Below are 22,611 nucleotides of genomic sequence, written 5' to 3' on the forward strand. Positions count from 1 at the left end.
TTATGATGCTAACTTGCAGTATTTCCTGTTAAAACTAGAATTCTCTGTTAGTTAAATTACTTACCCTGAAAAAAGTGAAGCAACTAACTAAATTAAGTGTCACTCAAAAGCAGTTTCTTGGCTTTTTCTTACACAGCGGGCAACTTTTCTTTTGAATTCTCCATTTCTATCTTCCCTCCATTCTTTCTGTAAATTAAAATACAGATTTTGAAAACTGTTTAAAACATGCATTGTCTCTCCAACCCCCTGGGAAAAATACCCATTATTTTCTTATACTGTTTAAGAGAAAAAAATAGCATGTGCTGTTTCAACTAATGTATTCAATGAATTAAGCATACATTTATAAATTGTAGCTTGTTGAGTAACTTCATCGTAAGTATAATTTTCAATTCCATCCTGAACTAATCAAACAAAAATAAAAACAAAACCATTAGTATAGTTAAATAACAGTTAAAACTATTAAAAAAACCTGTAAAAACAAGAGGTGGGGAGAGCGCATTCCAAATGTGCATACAATACAGCCATTTTACATGGTTCATGTTTCTCTGGGATCCACAGATCTAATGGTAGAAGCAAGTTTTAAGAACCTTTTAGAAGGCTAATAGAGTTGGGGGCCAATCTCACTTCAGGAGAAAAGTATTCCAGAGGGTGGGTACTGCAGCAATACGGCTCTCTTTTCAAGCCCCACCAAACAATGCTCCTTGGTCAACAGGACCCACAACATGCCTCTCCTGCTGGACATGATTGAATGGATAGATATAAACGGAGCAAGGTGGTCCCTCAGAGAATATGGCACCAAACAATATGGGTCCTTAAAAGGTCAAAAGATTTCCTGGAACCTATCAAGTGGTTTGCTGCCATCCAAAATCAGAAGATTAACACTATTAAACACACTTTTTTTTTTTAGTCCAAGCCCTGTTTCTCTTAAGAAAATATTTATTAGAGAAGAAATCCGTTAGTCGAGGACTCAAACTAATTCCTAATTTCTTTTAGCAATGGTAGGAACATTTTTATTTAGAAGAGTCATACCGCTGCATCAACATTAGCAGGAGAATCGCCGTTGGGATCTGCCAGCATAGAAATTACACTAATCATTATGGTTTCCACTGTATGAATGGGAAGCCAGCGTTCTTCAGGTTTCTCATAGCCATACTTGTCTTCACCAGGTTCATGAAGGATAGAAATACAGACATCACCATTTTTGTCAACTGCAAAGAAAGAAGGGGAAGATCATTCAGAGGCATAGTGTAGCAACGAAGATATTTCAGATAACTGCAAAAATCAGCAATGAGTCAATTCTCAGTCATGATCCTCAATCCATCATGCTAATATTATGGAGTATCACAGAGTGGCTCAGTTCTTTCTTTTTTTTAATTGGAGGTGTATTGTTTTGCAAGGGTGGCAACTGACAGAGAAGGCTTTTATGCTTTTTACGGTGATGTTATATACAGCAGGCATTATACAGCAGGTATATACAACACAATACCCAATGTCATGTTTCCTCTCAAGTCTTCCTCCAAGAGACTTTCCCCCTCTATCTCTTTTGCTTCCTCCCCCTTTCTCTCCCTCTTTATCTCTCATGTATAGATTTGACAAGAGAAAAGGCTAAAATTTGTTATAACATGCTCAGGTAATATTACCTGTACCTGGAATTGCTCAGCCTAACACCTACTGCTTCTCTCTTCGGTCTTTTGCTCAGTTCTTTCCCATCAATCAGGGTTTCTTTGCCAAAAGCGAATCTCAAGCCTTCCCTCTTGGGTGGTGGGTGATGCTGCCTCTTGTAGCTAACCAATTCCTTCTATTTTGTTCTTGGGTTGAGTTCTCATCCCTTTAGGTCAGGGGTGTCAAACTCGATTTCACGAAGGGCTGCAACAGGGTTGTGTTTGACTTCAGGGGGTGGGCGTGGCCAGCATGTCGCTCGTGTGGGAACCTGTGGGGGCCCGAGTGATCTGCCAGCAAAAACAGCCTCCCAAGCTCTATTTTTGGCTGGGATGGCCTCCTGCAACACTCTGCCAGTGAAAATGGAGCTTGGGGGAGGAGGGCACGGTCCTCACCAGTTCCATTTTTTGTGGCAGAGGCATCGTGGGCCGGTTCTTTGCTGTTTCCAGGGCAACCCCATGGGCCAGATATAAGCACCCCATGGGCTAGATCTAGCCTGCGGGCCTTGAGTTTGACACCCCTGCTCTAGGTCTTCACTTCATTTCTTCCAAGGAAGCCATCTCTGGACTTTTCTTCTCCCTTCCCAACTGAGAACAAGACTCTTCACACTTCTCCCACTTTTCTCTAAGGCCATTCTATTCAACTTCATTACTTTCCTTCTATCTCTGCCCAACTTTTGGGTTAGACTGCCAGCATGTCCCCAGTAACTGAAGAGATGGGTATCCCCCCCATGCCCCGAGTTCTAATCCCCAATGCTTATATACCAGGCAGGAACGATGGATCTGCTGGCCCTTACCACAGCTAGATCACAGCCATCAAAACCCATATGCCCATGGAGTAAGTTATTATAATACTGTAATACAATTTCTAAGGTCACAAGTCTTAAGTTCAACAGATTGCGTACAGTGCAAGACAGTAAAACAATGTACTGGGCTTGACATTTCAAAAATTCATTTTAAATTTCTATGAAATCTCCTTTTCTTTAGCACCACAATGACAGCACTAAGATGGATTTCATAATTTTCAGGGGATCATTCTAGGGGAATTGTGGATATTAAGGAGAAAACAGTGTAGAAAAGCAATCCAATTTCTTTTACAGTCTTCATTTCAGGAAAACATTTCTGGTCCATCCTGATTTTAGTGACGAGATTCTTCTGGACCAAATATGACATTCCTTTCTAGTGATTTCCCACAGTGATTCCTAATGTAGTTCACATTCATTCCACATATAAGACAAAAAACATTTTATGAGACATAGATTCTTACCATTTGGATGCCATATTTCTGTGATAAATTTCATTTTTGGCGGCCTGAGAGGATAGTCTTTTGGGAAAGTAAGATGAGCCTTGAAGACACCGCCTTCACTAAAGAAATTAAGAATATTTTCAGTAATTGACTTTTTAAAATGGCAAAGCCTCAAGTTATTTGTTGGCTTGAAAACAGTAGCTATAACATTCAAAAGACTGATTATTGATTAAACAGATGTTTTTAATCATTTAAATTGCTTCCTATACATTCAATACTTCCTCAGTGGGAATTAATACTGAAATTTCATAAGCCAGAACCGTGAAGTATTTACTGTAATCTAAATTCATTATTTCATAATTAAACCATTCTCTCTGTATTGCAAACGTCCACTGATTTTAAATGGGATTTATATCAAAGTATAAATGTGAAAAGATTCTGATCTTTAATCCACTATTCTCAAACCAAATTTATGTAGCATTTCTTATCAATAGTATGTATTACCAAAGTGATATGTACATAAAATGCAGTCTCTTGATTATTATAAAAACGCATGTTTAAGTCAGGCTCTTAAACACAACCACAATCACTCCATGCACACGCACATATGACTAGTTTTTTCTTTTCTTTCTTTTTTGTTTTTATTTCCCCCTAATTACTTGCATTGGGATTATTTTTTATACTATTTATGTTGTTTGTATTTGTTGTCATGAATTGCACCAGTGGGCTAAAATCAATTTCATTGTATTTATTTTGTTCAATGATAATAAAGGTTATACTATGCTATATACTGCACAGTTTCAATTGTTCACTTCCTTTTTTGCTTTCCATCTAATTATCTTGGCAAAGATATACTAAACCAAATTGCTAGTCTAACCAATAGATGAGGAACCACAGCTAACATGAAGATTAAAAACCCATGAAAAATATAAATGGCCCCATAAGTCCTACAACAAATTGAAAACAGTAGGTTGTTTAACTTGCAACTTTGGCCAGTCATTTCTGAATTTGCATATGAGGTTTTGAGCAGGTGCAGAAACTCATTTAGTATGATATAAAGCAGACTTCCACAATCCAAGCATCAAAATTCAATTACCAAAATTCTTAGCAATGGCCATATTTGCCCAATATGAAATTCAAACAACTGAAGGGCACCCAAGCTGGGGAAAGCTATTCTACAAACAAAATGTTTGTTTGTTTTTTAAAAAAATCATACCCTCCTCCACAATGTTTCTGTTTAAGGGAGCATCTCTCCAAATTTAAAGAAAAGGAAAATAGTAGTTTGTGTTAAATGCCCAGATAAACATTTGAAGAATGAAAATCACGAGCAGTTTGTCATTCTTCTTCATAGTCGTTAAGTATCACACAAGAGTGAACAGGAAGCCCATTTACTGTAGAAAGGAAATCCTATACAGTGAATGGAATGATAATGCCTCCCTTAAAATCATATGAGCTTTGGCTTAAATCTAGGCAGCTGTTACACACATATGGTGAAGGCTGCAATCAGGCAGGCAGACAGGCAACAGAGGCCAGAGAGAAACGCCCATTTAAGAAAACCAGATACCATCATGGTCCAGGTTGACTGATAACTCACTGAAGGGGAAAGTACTAACAAATGTGTACTGTATCTTAGTATAAATGATAACATCACAAATAAATCTCTAGACAGGGACTGAAGAGCTATAGTATAGATCACAAACAAATAAGCACTGTGTCTTTTGAAAGACAGCTGTGTGCTAATGTAGAACACTAAACAAACCTACATAATTAAAGAATTAAACAAGCTTATACATCAACTGCCTGCCTGGATAAAAATATTTTGACTGTCAGGAAGAATGCAGAAAAAGAAGCCGGTAGGCTTTCTTTCTTTGGGGGGTGGGGTGGGGTGTATGCCAACCTTTGATATCAGGTTCAGAAAAGGTTCACTTGTGACTTTCCCATCAAATATATTTCCAAAAGTATTGGGCTCAGAACAGATCTACAAGGTTCTAAAAGCCGAGAGACAACCATGCAAGGAAAAATACTCGAGACCTTTTTGCCTTCTGTCTAAATTCCCAGAACTGTAGCTGAGTACAAATAGAGGAATTATCTTCCAGAAATCTCTACTTCTACCAAACTTCTTCTTACAGTGATATAATGAAATCCAGACCCAAACAAAGGAAAAGTAAAATAAAGATGTGTAGGTTAAGTCTAAACTTGTGGATAAGGATTAAAAGCAAGACTTAAATATTTGAAGAACATTGCCTACAGCAATACAGATTAAATAAAGGAAAAGCTTCCTTGCATTTGGAATAAAAGAATAGTGGGGTTTCTATGGTGCAGTCTAGGAAACATTTGTTGCGTAAAAGATGTTGTAGGGCCACCTGCATTTGCACTCTCGTCATCTGTTAAATGAAACTACAAACTTACTGGCAGAGTGCCTAAGATAGCATTTGGTATGTAGGGGGGTATTAAATGAATTAGCATTATGACAAATGCCTGAACTTGTTCTTGTCAAGTAGTAATTTTAACAAGACATGCATTTTCAGAAAGTGATATTCTCAATATGGGACATTTTTCCATCAGATCCTTATCATCTGCACTACCGTTATTTATCATGATTAATATGTAATCATACAGACAAAAAGATTGAGCTGTCATTTCCTGTTTTGGAAACAGTCATAAAATGGATAATCTGTGTTACTGAAACCACATTTAGACATCCAGATCTCAACTTTTAAAGCCTAGGATGACACCAAGAGCGTGCTAAATATGCTAGATGATGAAAATCAGAAGAGAAAAAAACCACATACAAAACCCTGGGTTGCAAGGTTCATTTTGGCTGCTAGCTTGCTTATATGAATCTTTGCATTATCTTTATGTATCACTTTACTTTTATGTAATTCAGACTCAGGTTCTGCTCAACCTTTAAGCTGCTGAACCATTATTAATTTATAGTTAAGGAGTCCACTGAAATTATGAGCAGAGTTTCTGTGAATAGATTTTTTTAAAAATGGTATTCTTATATTTTATGCCTTACATTAAAATGTAATAGATAACAGATGCTATGAAGACTGAGCAGAGAGCCTTTGGAGTTTAGTTAAATGTATGGCTTGTGTTTAATGGGATTTGCTCCTTAGCGGTTTTTAAAATTACTGTATATTCTGCTGTATAAGGCGATTGGGCGTATAAGATGACCCCCTACTTTCAGGCGCTCGTGAGCTGGCTGAAGGCCTCCACACTGCTGGGCTTTTGTAGTTTGAGCTCAGCGCCTTCCTCCTCCAGATCGCCAGCCAGACCTTACTAAGCCATCCCAGCGCTCATCCATCCACATGCCCAGGTGAGGAGCACCGAGGTTATCAATTGAAAGGCCAGCATCTGTGCTGGTGGCAGCGCAGCTTTTTGCTTGGCAGCGTTGCCTTTTTTGGGGGGTTTTCTGGTATACCTGGCGTGTAAGACAACCCCCGATTTTTGAAATAATTTTTTGGGGTTAAAAAGGCGTCTTATATGCTGGACAATACGGTAATTTTAAATTTTAAGCATGGTTTAGCTTGAGGTTTAATTTTTTTATAGCTTGATCCTTATGCAACATCTTCATCATAACTGTCTGTGCTTGAAATTTTTGCTCCTTTCAAATCTTTTAGGGAAAGTGTATTATCTGGCATTCTTACACTCTTGCTCATAATTCGTATTCACAGATCCTACAATCCATTATTTAATTACTTGGGGGGGGGGACATGATAAAGGGCTAAATAGGAGTATATGTATATCAGGAGCAGAGAACAGCACTTATATCCATAACCATATTACAACTAATATTACATTCACTAAACAGAATGTAGCTTATTTTCAGAAAAAGGTGGACAGGAGTTATATAAACCATTTTTAAATATTTTTTATTCTGTAGAAATATATTCTTAAACACCTTAAATAATTACCAGAGAAGATAATTTTGTATATTAAGTATTATAAATATGTTGTGTTTTACACATTAACAACACTAATTGTGACCTGAAACTCTATAGAAAACCCACATGGCTATGCTGCTTAGTGACAGCAGTTCTGTTGTTTTCATTAAACAAGGACTGTACAGGTTATTAAGTGAGCAGCTCATGTGACTGCGACATCTGACTTCCTGCTGGCATCCCCACTGACTTTGCTTCTGGGAAATCAGCAGGAAAAGTCACAAATTGCTATTATGTGATTGTGGATGATGCAGCAATGGCTATAAGTATGAGGTTGGTCTAATGGCCATTCGTACTGTTCAGTTATAAGTGGTTGTTAAAGGAGAACTAATTGTAAGAATTATAACATATTATTTTTTTAAATTATCTTTTTATTTTGAATATAGAAACCACACAAAGCATTGCTTCTGAATTTTTTTTCTATTCTTTGACCAGCAAACCATAGAAGACGTTACTACAGGTAGTCCTTGCTTACTGACCACTTGTTCAGCAACCATTCAACATTATGACAGCACTGAAAAACAAGATTTAGGATTAATCCTCAAAGTTGCCGAAGTTATGTGATTGTGATATGGGTGCTCAGCGACTGGCATGCGTTTATAACAGTTGCACCATCCTGCCCTCCTGTGATCAGAATCACCATTTACAACCTCACAGCCAGATTCCAACAGTCAATGGGGAAGCAGACAGGACGTCACAAGTCATAGTCATGTGTATTTGTGCTTAACAATCATGCTGCTTAGCAATGAAGTCGCCAGTCCCTACTGTGGTTAGTAAATTAGTTCTACTTATATGTTGGAAAGTAAGATGGTGTGTGTGTTGTGTGTGTACATGTTTCTGCTCTTCTCTAACGTTATACCTATCTGGGTTTTATTTGTATATATATGCACTGGGGAAGCACAAGGTTGGCTACATGCTCTGCTCTGGGCCATATGACCAGGAGGGAAAAGGAAGATGGCTTAGAGTGGAATAGTCAGCAATATTCTGAATGGCTGCCAATTGTCTTTCCCATAGGGATACACTTGGCTTTTTTAGTGATTTTTTTTTCTACATGGCTCATTTTCAAATTCATTTTTTTAAATCAGTTTATCCTCTCACACCAAACTTGCTCCCTTTCTTTTCAGTTTCTTTAGAGTTATCCTGTCTACAGCCAGACACAGTTCCAAGCAACTTTCCACAATTTCTTTCCAACATTCCATTGAGTTGGAAACAAATATTTCTCAAATGTGTAAGAAATGTTACATTTCATATGCAACTTTGTTTCAGCATGTGGATCCCATTAGGTTTCAGAGAGAAGGGAGCTGAAGAAAATAATGGCTTAGCCAAGGTTAGCTTAGATTTGCATAATATCATTCTACATATATACATGCCCATTATATCCACTTACAAGGGATAAAGCAATATTATGCAAACCACTGAAAAGAATAAAATCAAACCATACATGAGGTAAGCAAAAGAAAAGGAAATATAAGTAAACGTAATTCATTCTTTTTTTGTATTGGCTTCTGCAACTGCCTAGACAGGTCTCTGCTGTTTTCTTGCCAATATTTTTGAAAGCTGTTTGCTATTGCCTCCTTCCTAGGGCTGAGAGAGAGTGATTGGCCCATAGGCAACTCAACTGGTTTGTGCTTAAGTTAGATTACAACTCATGGTCTCCAGCATGGTGCCTTAACCATTATACCAAACTGGTTTCATTCAATATATTTATATTCCTCCTTCAATCCTTATAAAACTGTATTTGCTTCTACAATATTCATACACAGCGTCATATTTGGTCTTTGGTTGTTTAACCTTTTTGTAACTTTCTTTTTGAGACTTTCATAAGCTCCATCTAACTAAAATTTAATTGGTGTTTTCCTTCTGTTCAACTTATAGGTAGCCCTCGAGTTACGGCTGCACATTCAGTAACAGTGCTGAATGAAGGAACTTGCGACTGGTTCTCAAAGTTCTGGCTGCCACAAGGCTCCCGTAGTCATATGAATAGAATTTGAATGCTTGGCAGATAGCTCATACATATGACCACCTGCAAATGTGCTGCAGTCACATGATCACCATTTGTGATCTTTCATGATGATTTCCTAAAAACATGGTTAATGGGGAAGCTGGCAGGAAAGATTGCAAGTCACTTGGGTAAGTCTTCCCCACCCCCAGCTTTTCTTTCCTTGCATGGACTATGCCTTCCTTTCTTCTTTGCTCACATGCGCTCTATGCCTCCTTTCACTGACTTCCCTGTGTTTGCACACATGCACACAACCTTCATGGGCCCTGGATTTTGGCTACATTTGGTGAGTTAACCCATTTTAGCTACCTTCCATGAAAAAGTTTTGCCCTCTGATGCATCTGTTTCACCCAGTTAAAGGTTACAAATACAACAGTTTTAGTAGTAGTAGATGTCCCATTGCATCACACAATCTAACTTTTCCTGAATATTATTCAGGTTTTCAGCCAACAACAGCATTCATGTTCCAAATTGACACACCGCAAGCATCACAAACATTCCTGATACAGTTATCCCTAAGTACATTAAATGATCAAGAAACTATTACACATCCTTGCTTTAGTCCCTCCTCCAAGAGGTACTTATGTTAACCATTCTATTTAACCACATGCATGCTTTACTTCTATCATACACAGGTTATTGCATTCAGTAATGAACTTTTATATTCATCCACAGCATTCCTATTCCCTTGATAACACCTCTCCGAAATCAGCAAACACGCAATAACTTTCTTACATACATGATCATAAAATGCTACTCTGTGCAAGTTAGGATTTCCAATCTAGAGACTATCTTGCAAGCCAATACTCTGCTCCCCTAAGAGGTATGCAGAGAGCACTGACACACTTAAGATGCATATTCAAGTCTTATATTAAATCTTAAAATGAGACCAAAAGCTATGCTACCAGTTTCAGGCTTTCAATCAAAGCCTGAAGCTAATTTACAAGAAATTAAATGCTAACATCACAAGCTATTAGCTGTATTATTAGAAATACTTACTAGAGTGTATCTGGAGGCCCAATAATAAGAACTTCCCATCGATAGAGATCATTGTCATCTATTAAACCTGCTGAGAAGCCTTCCACTGGGTTTTTGTTGAGCTCTGTTGAAACAAAAATTGTTATAATATAACTCATATTCGTGCTTCATTAATGACATGCATATAAGATAATTTTCAGAATATTTTGAAATACTCCTTTTTGCTGCCACATTCTCATGATTTTTTATTGATTTTCCGAGAATCAAAAACTCACCAATGACAAAAAAGTAACTCAAGGAAATTTTAATCAGCTGCCTGACTTTTTCCCAGCAAGTTACTGTATTGTTTTTTGGTTTGCTGTCTTTTATAATGCACTTTAAAACTATTTAATAGCCCAAGTAGTACTAATCAAATTCCATCTGCCCTTTAAAGAGTAAGCTATTGTTAAATAAAATAAACACTAACATTTAATTTTAAAATGCATACAGATCCTTCAAATCACTTCAACGTTAAGGATTTTACTTAGAGCCAAGAAAAAGCTCTAAATGAACTGGGAATGTGAAGAATACCTGTTCCATTAGATTTTGCACAGTGAGAGAATCTTGAGAGAGCATTCTTTATTGTGCTTAGGTAAAAACTACTGAGGGATGACAACTTCTATGCATATGCAACAATGATAAACTTCCAAATAAATTGTTCATCTGGCATAAAAACGGTACTCCCCACCCCCCTTGTATCAGTGTTACTGATGAGTTGCAAACTAGTCATAAAGTGAGTGACAAAATACTATCACAATGTCCATGAATTCCTGAATTACTAAAGATTCCACCTCTAACATATTACTGAGTCCAGAATTAGGGGGTGGGTGGGTGAGTGACTGGTTCACAGTGTGGGGGGGTTGGTTTCTAGGACAACTTGCCATGGCCAACTCATCGCGGAACAACTCAGTGCATTAATCAATTACTTCTATAACTGTGATAATGTTTTTGGTGAAATTATTGTAACTTTTCTTTCTAGATTGACTTTGTTTTATTATTGTTGTTGGCCATGGCTCCGCTGAAATTAATTTAACTTTTGTATTTGTTAAATTGTCCCTCAACAAGTTGACTGTGATGAGTTGTCCCATTCCACATAGTGAGATCTAGGAACTGAGGCAGTGAACCTGTTGGGCAGTATGACAGGCAGTGTATTAGCAGTATCTTAGCTTGTTTCTACAATCCACCATTAGAAATTGTAGAAATAGTGGAAGCAGGAGCTTCCTCAATGATGCTCACTGGCTTCAAAATGGTGGGCAAAATCCCACACTTTTTAACACATTACATGCACTGCAAGCACACAACAGATCAGTTTTAATTGCTCAGATGAACATGCTCTTTTGAAATCAATGACTGTCACTATAGATACTCCTGATTAAAAGGTATCTAGAGGTTACATAGCCCCCTTTTGTTCAATGCAAGGGCCAAATAGAAAAGATATTTGCATCTTATTTCAGTAGAGCTGAGCTGAGCCTCTGGTCACAGCAAAATTCTCCACAAAGGTTCAGCATTATCCCCCAACTCCACTGGGAGTTGCTGTGCCATGTCTCAACCATGCATGCCATATTGGCCCATTATTTTTTAGGCAAATTCTTTTTACTCTCAAGCAATAATTAAGAATAACTGAGGCCAAGACATTGGTATTCAGGGACTGGGAAAGGGGCAACTGAGCTAGAACCTGTATTTCTACCTTAACCCCCTTGATGGTTTATAAAACCATAGTTGGGTATATATTTTCAAGAATCTAGGCAGTATCAAGCCTCTATGGCAGTGTTTCTCAACTTTGGCAACTTGAAGATGTCTGGACTTCAAGTCCCAGAATTCCCCAGCCAGCATTCATGGAGTGGAGGTTGAGAAACACTGCTCTATGGAGAAAATAAAGAAGGATCCAGGGATCTACACATCAGTCCAGCAATTCTATGCCAAATTCTATTTTAAAATAGACTTGTGAGCAACATGTACTGATTATTAGAAATCAATACATATCTATCAAGATAAAATCATACCATACAAGTTTTATTGCCTTTTTAAATAGGATCGTTTATCTATAGACTGTAATAATGCCATTAATGTATCCTGAGTTCAGTGAAGCATTTAATAAATTTCTCTTGATCTTGTTGACAAAAGGTTAGAAACTGACAGGTTTTAGTCTTCAGCTTACAACCATTTGTTTAATGACTGTTCGAAATTATGATGGTGCTGAAAAAAGTGGTTTTTCACTAATCCTTGTACTTATAACGATTGCAGCATTCCTATGGTCACATGATCAAAATTTGGGTGCTTGGCAACTGGCCATATATTTACGATGGTTGCAGCATCCCAGAGTCACATAATTGCCATCTGCCATCTTCCCAGAAAGCTTCTGACAAGGAAAGTAATTGAGGGGAGCCGGATTCACTTAACAACTATGTTTTGCTTAATGGTCACAGCAAAAATGGTCACTGGGCACAACTCAGTTACTCAGGTTCAAGTTCCAACTATGGTTATAAGTGAATACGATACTACTCACTGTATTTCTAGATAAATCAACAACTGATCTGCATTTGTACATAAAGACCAGAATAAGAAACTATCATTATTTTTAAGATGTGAACCAAAGTTTTGAAAATCCAACTAAAAGCCTCAGATCTACCCCACTCCCAAATTTAAACAGTCACCCAGCAGCCTACACAACATGCACAGATAGTATGAACATCTTTTTTCTTGACAGTGTTTCATTAGGATTGTGCAAATAGCATGAACTAAGATTTGCTGGATGGGAGAGTAACAGTTGCATTAAAGGACAAACGCAAAACAAGGCACTGACGCACATAGATGCCACAGCTATGTTTCAGGTTTGCAAAATTTAGCAGCTATGTAATTGAAGCTGTATATATGCCTAAGTTCTGCCTCTCCACTAAGGTCAACAATACCAAAAACACATTTTAGTCTGTTTAAGGCATTTAAATTCTGAGAAATTGTTTTGCTTAAAAAAAAAGTCTGCTTAACCTACAGAGGGAGACAACACCCTTGAATTCAGCTTAATCCTTGGCTCTATCCTTGACAGTTTTCTACAAGGAAGCTATAAACTTCGGAGCTTAGAATCATTTGAAATTATGTTATTTTCAAATGGCATACACTCTCCTTCAAGAAAAGCTCTTAAACTAAGCAAAATATATATTTCAATTACTGCAACTGAAATTCCAATATAAAATATTGTATATCTCAAGATTTTGCTTCTGCGTGGTCTCAAATTGTCTTCTTTTAAAAAAAATACAAACAAATGGCAGCAGTATATAAATGTTTAAAATACAGAGATTTCAGAAAATGCAAAAGTGATTCTTCCAATAGCACTTAACATTTGCTGTCAAGGTAGCACTGCTATTAATTAAGAACAAAACAAAATAATTTTGACTGTGCATAAACTGGCTATCTACTCACAACAGGTGGGCAATTATAATGAATGTTTTAATCAATCTGAGATGGGAAACAAAAAGGTTGCTTTATTACATAAACAAATAAATAGTGTTTGGGTTACATCTGTAATTTAGCAATATGCCAGGCAAGCAGTGTGGCCTTTGTTGATTTTATTTAATGATGATCAAGCTGACAATATAAATCCAAGTCAGTCAAAGCAGTATAGTCAATGAAAATGACTAAGCAGGAAAAATCTTATGGTTAAAGGAGCAGCAATGCATGGTATCTCAACTTTCTAACTTGCTGTGACAGCTGTAACCTTCCATTTCATATAAATGCTTTTGCTAGTATATTGTGCTAAGGAAAGAAACAACGTTCCAACTACCAACCACTATCTAATGCATGTTTCAACAGAAGTAAATTTCTCATTAGCTAACTTTCTGCAAAGAACATTAAAAAACAAACAAACCAAACCTAGGATAAATATTGTTTATTGAAGAAAAAAAAACCCGCTAAAAAATGTATTTTGTTCATGAAATTTCTATACCACCTATGACATTCATGTGCTTATGGGTAGTTTAAAGATAAATCAGTAAAATGATATAAAAGATATAGTTAAAAACCAGATTAAAAGGAAGTTAAAAGGAACAATTGCAAAGTTAACAAGGCAGAGGGAGCTGAAAACTTGTCAAAACCAGAAATGTCTTCCAATTACATTTCAACCACAACACTCCAGGGCTAATACTTCAAGGACTACCTGCAGACCAGCTACATTCTTTTGAACTGATAGCTAATTGTCCAGAATACTCAAATGTAAAATAATTCTAAAATCTTGTCCTATTTTATTTAGCAATAATTAAATGGAGAAATATTTACAGTATTTGTCACTTTTGTTACATATGTTGGTATTTGTGTATTTATTTTGCAACAGTAAAATATCAAAAAAATGCTGAGACACCCACCCCCCCCAGCCAACAAGAACTCCAACACAAAAAACTTAAAGCCATCTACTGTTCATGTTTAAGATCCTGTTCAAAATTCTGGCTCTTAAAGAAGTGAATGTCATTTGTTTAAGAGACACAGAGAATAAGATTTTCAGTCACTAATGGATGAACAGCAAAAAAATAAAAGTGGTGATCATTATGATGACTCTTTCACAGATCCTAAAGCACTGCTATACGAAGAAAAGAAGCATTCTACAAGATTTTATTTATTATTTGATTTATAAAGCTGCCTAGCCCACATTCATGATAAATTACAATAAAAACATAAACAGTACAAAAAAACAAACAAAAAAAAACAGCCGTATAAAAAAGCCCCCCCCCCCCCCCTTTGGGCACCAGACTGGAGTGTTTTTTCCATGGAGCAGAAGGGGCAACAGTTTCACATGCTCCCTGCATCCCTGAGCCAAGGTGGCGCAGTGGTTAAATGCAGCACTGCAGGCTACTGCTAGATCAGCTAGATCAGCAGGTCAGCGGTTCAAATCTCACCGGCTCAGGGTTGACTCAGCCTTCCATCCTTCCGAGGTGGGTAAAATGAGGACCCAGATTGTTGGGGGCAATATGCTGATTCTCTGTAAACCGCTTAGAGAGGCCTGAAAGGCCTATGAAGCGGTATATAAGTCTACTGCTATTGCTATTGCTATCCCATGGATGGGTCTTCCTTTTTTTGCGTGGCCGTGTTTCTGGAATGCTGTGGACCGGTGTCGGTGCATGGACTGGGGCTTGGGGACCGCTGATATAAACAATACTAATTTTAAAAAACAACTGAACAATTAAAAGCCATACAATACAATTCTTGGGAGAGCACATACATTCAAGAACAGTACAACCATGTTATAAGCTCCACAACACTTTCTAATCCAAGATTAGATGGCAAAGCCAGGCCTTCAGGTACTTCTGAAAGGCCATTAAGGTGGCAGCCAGCATGGCCTTGGGGGGAATCCATTGGGTGGGTGCCACAGTAGCTAAGGCCCTTCCCTGGGTTCCTAGTGGGTGGAACCCACAAGTTTTTTCTGCTGGACCATTTGACACTGGTGGATGTCATTGGGGACTGGCAGTCCCTCAAATAACCTGGTTCCATGTCATGTAAGGCTTTATTAGGTTATCAATAGCAACTTGAATTGGATTCAGGGTGATCAGTGCAGCTCATGGAGTGGAGGTGCAATATGTGCAGGTATGCACACAAATATGTATGTAATAAGTGTCACACAACTGTTCACACTGCTGTATTTTGTACCAAGTAAAGCATCTGGATATTCTTCAAGGGCAGCCCCATGTAGAGTCCAAATATTCTTCAAGAGCAGCTCCATTTAGCGTGAATGATAGTAATCCATGCTGGAGGTGACCAAGTTAGAGACTTGACTGACACTTTAAAGTTTGTTATTCAAATTATTGCAGGATTTGTTCTACCTAGCCCGGTTGTTTGTTCTGGTAAAAACAATGAAATATTTTGTAGCACTGCTAGTTTGATCAAAATTTTCACAGCATATAATATGAATGATCATGAATCAAATAAGTTTTAATCAAACAGTAGTTATAATCTAAATATACACGAAGAAAACGAATTTCGAAAAGGGTTGCTTAAAATTACAACTGAATTCTGAACCCAACCCATGAGTCACCAGGATTTAAGGCAAAGATCTTTCCCAATCCTTATGCCAAAGATTAAACAGAATCAGATATAAACCCAGATTCAGGCTATACTTATTTTGCTAAGAGTAAATAGATATTTTTAATATAATTTTAGTGTTTTGGATTTAGTTTGTACATTGTTTATATGTTTTTGTTTAAATTAAAACAAAACATGATTTCCTAGTTTTTTCAGTACAGATAAAACATATAATAAAATACTGACTCTAAATTAGAAGTATTTTATTATATATTTTTATCTGTACTGAAGAAACTTGGAAATCATTTTTATAACCTTCCCCTTTTTGTCACTTTTTAACTTTTTCATCCTTTGATCTTTTTAATTTTTTTAATATTGTATTTTAGCTTTCCTTGAAATTTAATAAAATTGGGGTTTTTTTTTTAAAAAAAAGACTATACATATTTTGCATAAAAAATTGCTGCTGAACATACCCACGCTTCCCATGAATTTAGATCAGATTCAGCTAATCTAATCATCTTAGCAAACTGATATTAAACACTTCAGTATGAAAGATCCAGAACCATTATTGGGATGACTTTTCTGTATCAAACAGAAACTGTGCTTGTAAAGGTAGGGTAATTCCCATGCTGTCATGGTTCATGTACTGTATACTCCTGTCGCCAGAAGCAACAGCAATGTCATTTCAAGTATGAAAGAGCAGCATGGATATATTGGTTTAATCATGTACGTGTTCCTACAGGGAACCTATTAAGAGATCCCTCTAAATCACTGCTGTGGATTGGAACCTTTGAAGTATTTTTAACAGTACTTTATAGTGGCTTATGTATTTTACATACGCAGAGAAACCAAATACTAACTAGCATATGGAAGTATCCATTTTTTTCTCATTCTACTTACTAAACCAACAGTACATTTGTTTAGAAATCCAAAACTGATCATATTCTAGATTCATAATTCATCAGACTAACTGAAAGGTTTGTGGGAGGAAGCAAGCTCATTTGATAGTAACATTATTTAGTTAGCAAAATAACTCAACAATTTCAAATAGTGTAGCAAATCATCTAAGTGGTTGGCACTAAAGCAATGTTTTCCAAAGCTGGGTCAATCATCCAAAATTGTGTAAAAATATATATTTTTCCCTCTCTGGAAAGAGACCCAGAAACTCATTACCCAATCACAACAGGGATAGTTAGATAAAAAAATTTCTGATAAGCAGTTCTGGATAATGAAGGAAAAAAATTGGGAAGCACTGGACTAAAATCTGGCCCTTGAGCAGAGTGAAAACAGTATGATGGATGTTAAGTAATTGCTTTCAAAACAAAAGTGATTTACCATATTTTTCGGAGTATAAGACACACCGGAGTATAAGACGCACCAAGGTTTTGAAGAGGCAATTAAAAAAAAAGTGGGTAGGTAGATAAAGGGATAGAGAAGGAGAGAAAGCGAGAGAAATACAGTAGGTAGGTAGGGAGAGGGAATGTGGGTGTGATAGGTAGGTAGGTAGAGGGAGAGAGAGAGAGAGAGAGAGAGAGAGAGAGAGAGAGAGAGAGAGAAATACAGTAGATAGGTAGAGATAGAGTAGGTAGGTTGATAGGTAGAGGGATAGAGGGAGAAATACAGTAGATAGGTAAGGAGAGAGAATAGGTAGATAGAAGGAGAGAGAGGGAGGGAGAGAGAAATACAGTAGGTAGGGAGAGAGAGTAGGTAGGTAGGTAGATGTTTCTAGGTGTATTTATCCATGTGCTGGAGAAGGAAATCGCTGACAATCTGCAGCACCTAAGACTTCGTTTCTGCTGGCACAGCACTTGGTCAATCTAATTCTCATCAATTAGTTAAAGAGCTTTCCAAAAGGAAAAAAAAAGTTTTTGCACTCTGCAAACCTCACGAAAACAGGGGGAGCTTGTAGAGTGTCCTGGGGGATGGGGGCAAAAATGAGTAAGAAACGACCCATTTTTCGCAAAAACTGGCCCATTTTTTGTCAAACAAATTGCATGCATAGCCTTATGGAGGCTTATAGAGTGCTGCTGGGGGTGGGGGGGGGAATGGCCCATTTTTGCCCATTTCTGCCCTCCTCAGCCTCCAGGACCTCTCTGAAAGCCTTCATAAGGGTATGCACGGCGATTTTAGTGAAGGGGCGGAGCTTCGGGAGGCAAAAATGCTGTATTCGATATATAGTTGTGCCTTACAGTCTGAAAAATACGGTACCTGGCAGGAAGAATAATGCAGGTCAATTAACATATCTACCATACTCACTAACTTAGCTTCTCTCTCCTGTTTATCAGTAAAGTATAACCAGCCATAGCACTGTAGAATAGTTGTAGCACCTGCGATGGGCCTGCCAAGACTCCATGCTTTCATGCACTTGCAGTTTTATTTTACACTTGCCTCAGCAGAGACCCACTTGTTTATCTTTCTCACAGCTACCCTTAGTACTGCGTGTCTTTCAGTGCTTGCCATCTCTGCCATTTCTATTCCACTATCTTCTAATTTAAAGATATGAAGACAGCAAGTTGGAGTGTGTTACCAATTTGTGAAACTCTAAAAGGTGCACAGGCCAAGAGCACCACTTGAAATGTCAGTAATATTGAATTAATGTAATTAAAATTTATGATTTTTCTCTAATCAGCAATTCTCCAGTTATTTTCTTCTTTTGTCGTATTAAACATTAAAGGAACTTTTACAGACTTTTAGAGGAAACGGACTTTGGAGAGCAATTTATTCAAGTTACTATTTCAATTGATACATCCCAATATGCACATATTAATGAGGAATTAACTAATCTGCATGAAAGAGGAAAAAATAAGAAATTTGGAGCTTGGGCTTTGACACTTAAATGGGCTATTGTTATAGAAATGACTAGCAGTTATTACTTGGCATAACTAAAAATTGATACTATAACTTTATTATGTATCTTATGCACAAGAGGAAAAAAGCTGTAAATCAGTGCTTTTTCTTTTTTTATTTCTTTCTCCCCCCTTCCCTCATTTCTCTTCCCACTTTTGAAAGTCCATGATTTAGACAAGCCTCTTGTATCTCTCAGAATATATTGGCAGGAATTTACAGACATGTAAATGAGGGCTCCTTTCTGCTTTCTGCTAGGACTCATGATGGTACCTAGGTACCTATGATGAAAGGTCTACAAGAGAACAACCAAGCTCAGAGTGCACCAACCAAGCTCAGGGTAGAAATGAGGGTAGACCCCTCATTTCTACCCTGAACTACAAATATTCCCCTTTATTGAGACATTTAAATTCCTGTCAATATAGAAAATGGTGAAAATCTGCCATTGAGCTACACTAACAGAATAACAGAATTGGAAGGGACTTTTGAGATCTTCTAGTCCAACACCCCGCACAAGCAGAAAAAACTATACCATTTCAAACAAATTGTGGTCCAATCTCTTCTTAAAACATCCAGTGTTGGAGCACCCACAACTTCTGGAGGACCCACAATCATTCCACTGGGTTTATTGTTCCGTCAGGGAATTTCTCCTTAGTTCTAGGTTGCTTCTCTCCTTGATTAGTTTCCATCCATTGCTTCTTGTCCTGCCTTCAGGTGTTTTGGAGAATAGGTTGACTCCCTTTTCTTTGTGGCAGCCTCTGAGATATTGCTATCATGTCATCCCTTCCTCTTTTCATTAAACTAGACATACCCAATTCCTAGGTTGCAACTATTTTTTGTGTATTTTAGCCTTCAGTCCCTCTAAACTAATTATGTGAAAGTCAAAATATCTTAGTCTAGCCTTCTCTTCTCACAAAAGTAGAGTACATATTGACAAAGCCCAAAAAAGATTAGCCTTTTTGAGAACTAACATTAAAGTGGCCTTCTGAGAAACCTTCACAATTATACTGCAAATAGCAAGGTCCAATGCAAAGGCCTCTACTGAACATCTTAACATATAGTCATGCTTTTAATCACCCACATGGTGGCAATTCATAATTAAAAATTCCATACAGCTGATTACATGGAACTCTCCTAAAGAATATAATTGGACTATAGGATGCTTTTAATAGTTTATTTGATTTTCATATCTGCCACTGAAGAATTGAAACTTATCAAATTTCTTGTTGTATTAATTTTATTCCTGGTTGTATTACCAATGAAATCCTTCCAGTTCATCAAAGAGCTAGTTTGGTCTAGTGGTTAGGTTTGGTTGTTTAGTGGTTTGGTCTCCAGACGAGACCCCTAGAGACTAAGATTTTAGTTCTAGGCATGAAAGCCGGCTGAGTGACTTTGGGCCAATCACTCTCACATAGCCCATGATGTCAGATTTGGATGACAACCTTATCAGGCAATTTCTGTTGTAACCAATGGATCAAAATGTGGGTTGTTCCAAAAACAGTGACTGATGGAAAGCTGAAGAAATCCTTAAAGTTGAAAAGGTGATTAAGAAAATATTAGAATGTGCAGAAATGAATAGATTAACACTAGCAATTAAAGGAAAGGAAGAATCTGATTATTATAATATATGGGGGTTATTTTATCATTGGTCAGAAAATGAATATGGATAAAAAGTATAAAATTAAATAATTTAGGAACATAAATGTTATAACAGGAGATATGTTAAGTTGTAATATTAAAATAAGAATAGATGTATATAAAGAATTTGGTGGTAAGCTATAACTAGTACGACACAAAAAATTGTACTCAGATGACACACTGATTAATGAATAATGAAATGTTTGTTTTAAAGGAAAAAATAAAAAAAAACTTTTACAAAAAAAACAGTGGGCTGTCGTGACAGTCATAAAGCAGGTCATAGCAATAACAACAACACTTAAGACTTAGATAACGCTTAATAGTGCTTTATAGCACTCTCTAAGCCAGAGGTGCCAAATTTGCGGCCCCTGGGCCAGATGCATCAAATGCTGGCCATGCCCATCCCCAGTTTAGTAAATGGGGGGAAAGTTATGATACATCACATGATGCCATGCCGTGAATATGACACCCCTGCGCTAATCTGTTGGGGGCATCATATTGCCCCCAACAATCTGGGTCCTCATTTTACCAACCTTGGAAGGTCCCAAAAAGTAATCACATGACCATTGTAACTTTGAATGGTCACTAACCAAATGGCTGTAAGTTGAGGAGTACCTGCATAGAAAGTTCTATTAAATACAATTTATAATTTATCTTGCTGATTGTAAGTTTATTTTTTTTAATCAGTTTATATGCCATCCATCTCAACAAGTGATTCTGGAGAGCAAACAGTGTTAAAAGTAAAACAACTGCAGGTGAAAATAATTACAATGATAGCTACAAAAATTAAAATACACAGCAGCTGAGAGAAACACAACAGTCATTAATCATTAACGCAACTAAGAGATGGGACCTTTTACGCTTTGAAGGCCTGAAGCCCAGGCACAGAATTCTTAGACATTGTGAAAGGCTAGTAGGGTCAGGACCAACCTGATCTCTAGAGGGAGAATAGTCCAAAGGGCAGGTCCTACAGTAAAAAAAGGCTGTATCTGGCCCCACCAGATGTAATGGGCTATAAAACTAACCTTGAGAAATAGGAAGATAAGCTGCAACCAAGACAACAGTCAGAAAAACAAAATGTGAAGGAGGAGAAATTTAATTTAAGAATATGTCTCAGATTTGATCCTCCCTAGTTCTCTTGCAGATAAAGGGATAAGTGGGGAGGCTTATTCAGACTTTGCAATATTCTGTTACTATAACCCTATAATAAAAGCCGTATTCATATTCATAACTTTGGCTTCTTAGCTTGATCTTCAAAGGGCTGACACCAGCTGACATTCCTTAGCTAATGGAACCTGGAGCATGCCCTTCCTGTTGGACTGGATCAGACAGGCAGAAACAATTGGGCAGAGGCAGTTCCTTAAGTAATCCAGTTCCAAGCCATGAAGGGCTTTAAAGGTGACAGCCAGCACCCTGAATTACACCCAGAAGCACAATGACAATCAACGCAGCACACAAAGAAATGGTATCACATACCATTTGTGGCCAGCACTATTTATTACCCATATTGCAGCAACATTCTGCACTCGTTAAGCTTCCAAATGCTCTTCAAGGGCATTCATCAAAGCAGTGCCACCACTTTTCAGAACTAAGGATAGAAGATCTCTGGCACTAGAACGTCCGAACTACCCAAAGCCACCCAGTCTTATGTAAGTTGAGCTGAAGCCTGCTGAAACCACCTAGGCCCCCAAAATTTCCAGCCCCCATGATGGGGTGTTCCATAGGCAGCCTGAAGTGGAGATGTAATTCTGAGCATTATCAGCACGCTGGCGATAGATAGCTCACCTCAAATTAACAGATGTCCTCACCCAATTTGATAGATAGGACTCTGAGTTTAAACAATGGATATGTGCACAAGCATAAGACATGTGACAAAAATATATATACAGAAGCTTGGTTCATAAAACAGGTGTTTGTAACTCACCCTAACTCCCAGTACAACGGACACAGGAAACATTTCACATATTTAAACATTTAAAACCTTAGGACTTGCCACAATCAAGCAGAAGACAATACCGTAAGCAAGGAACTGCTGAGGGAAAAGCTACATTCCCCTCAATTGTGATAGGGCAAGTTATTTTATACAGAGAGCAAATCCCACACTTGCTAGCACTGATAATCTTATCTAGTTGAGCAGTAAAACATCTGGAAGCTAAGAACCAAAGTGAGAGACCACCAAGGACTCCACAGTCCAACCCTAAGCTACATATACTGTCTTCCATTGGAAACATTCCATCATGCAACTGTAGAATGGGATTGGAA

General features: G+C 37.5%; 1 protein-coding gene across 1 annotated transcript in view; it reads right to left on the minus strand.

Annotated features, from left to right (window-relative positions):
• UBE2G1 (ubiquitin conjugating enzyme E2 G1) overlaps positions 1–22,611 on the minus strand; it is a 53,557-nt gene that overhangs the window by 3,411 nt on the left and 27,535 nt on the right. Inside the window, exons 2-5 of the mRNA XM_032215868.1 lie at positions 9,847–9,949; positions 2,926–3,023; positions 1,030–1,208; positions 65–186 (exon numbers count right to left, since the gene is read on the minus strand). Of these exons, the coding sequence (XP_032071759.1) occupies positions 100–186; positions 1,030–1,208; positions 2,926–3,023; positions 9,847–9,949 (467 nt within the window). The 3' untranslated portion in view covers positions 65–99. The remainder of the gene's footprint in view (positions 1–64; positions 187–1,029; positions 1,209–2,925; positions 3,024–9,846; positions 9,950–22,611) is intronic.

Source organism: Thamnophis elegans, chromosome 4, assembly GCF_009769535.1.
Source record: "Thamnophis elegans isolate rThaEle1 chromosome 4, rThaEle1.pri, whole genome shotgun sequence".
Classification (NCBI taxonomy): Eukaryota; Metazoa; Chordata; class Lepidosauria; order Squamata; family Colubridae; genus Thamnophis; species Thamnophis elegans.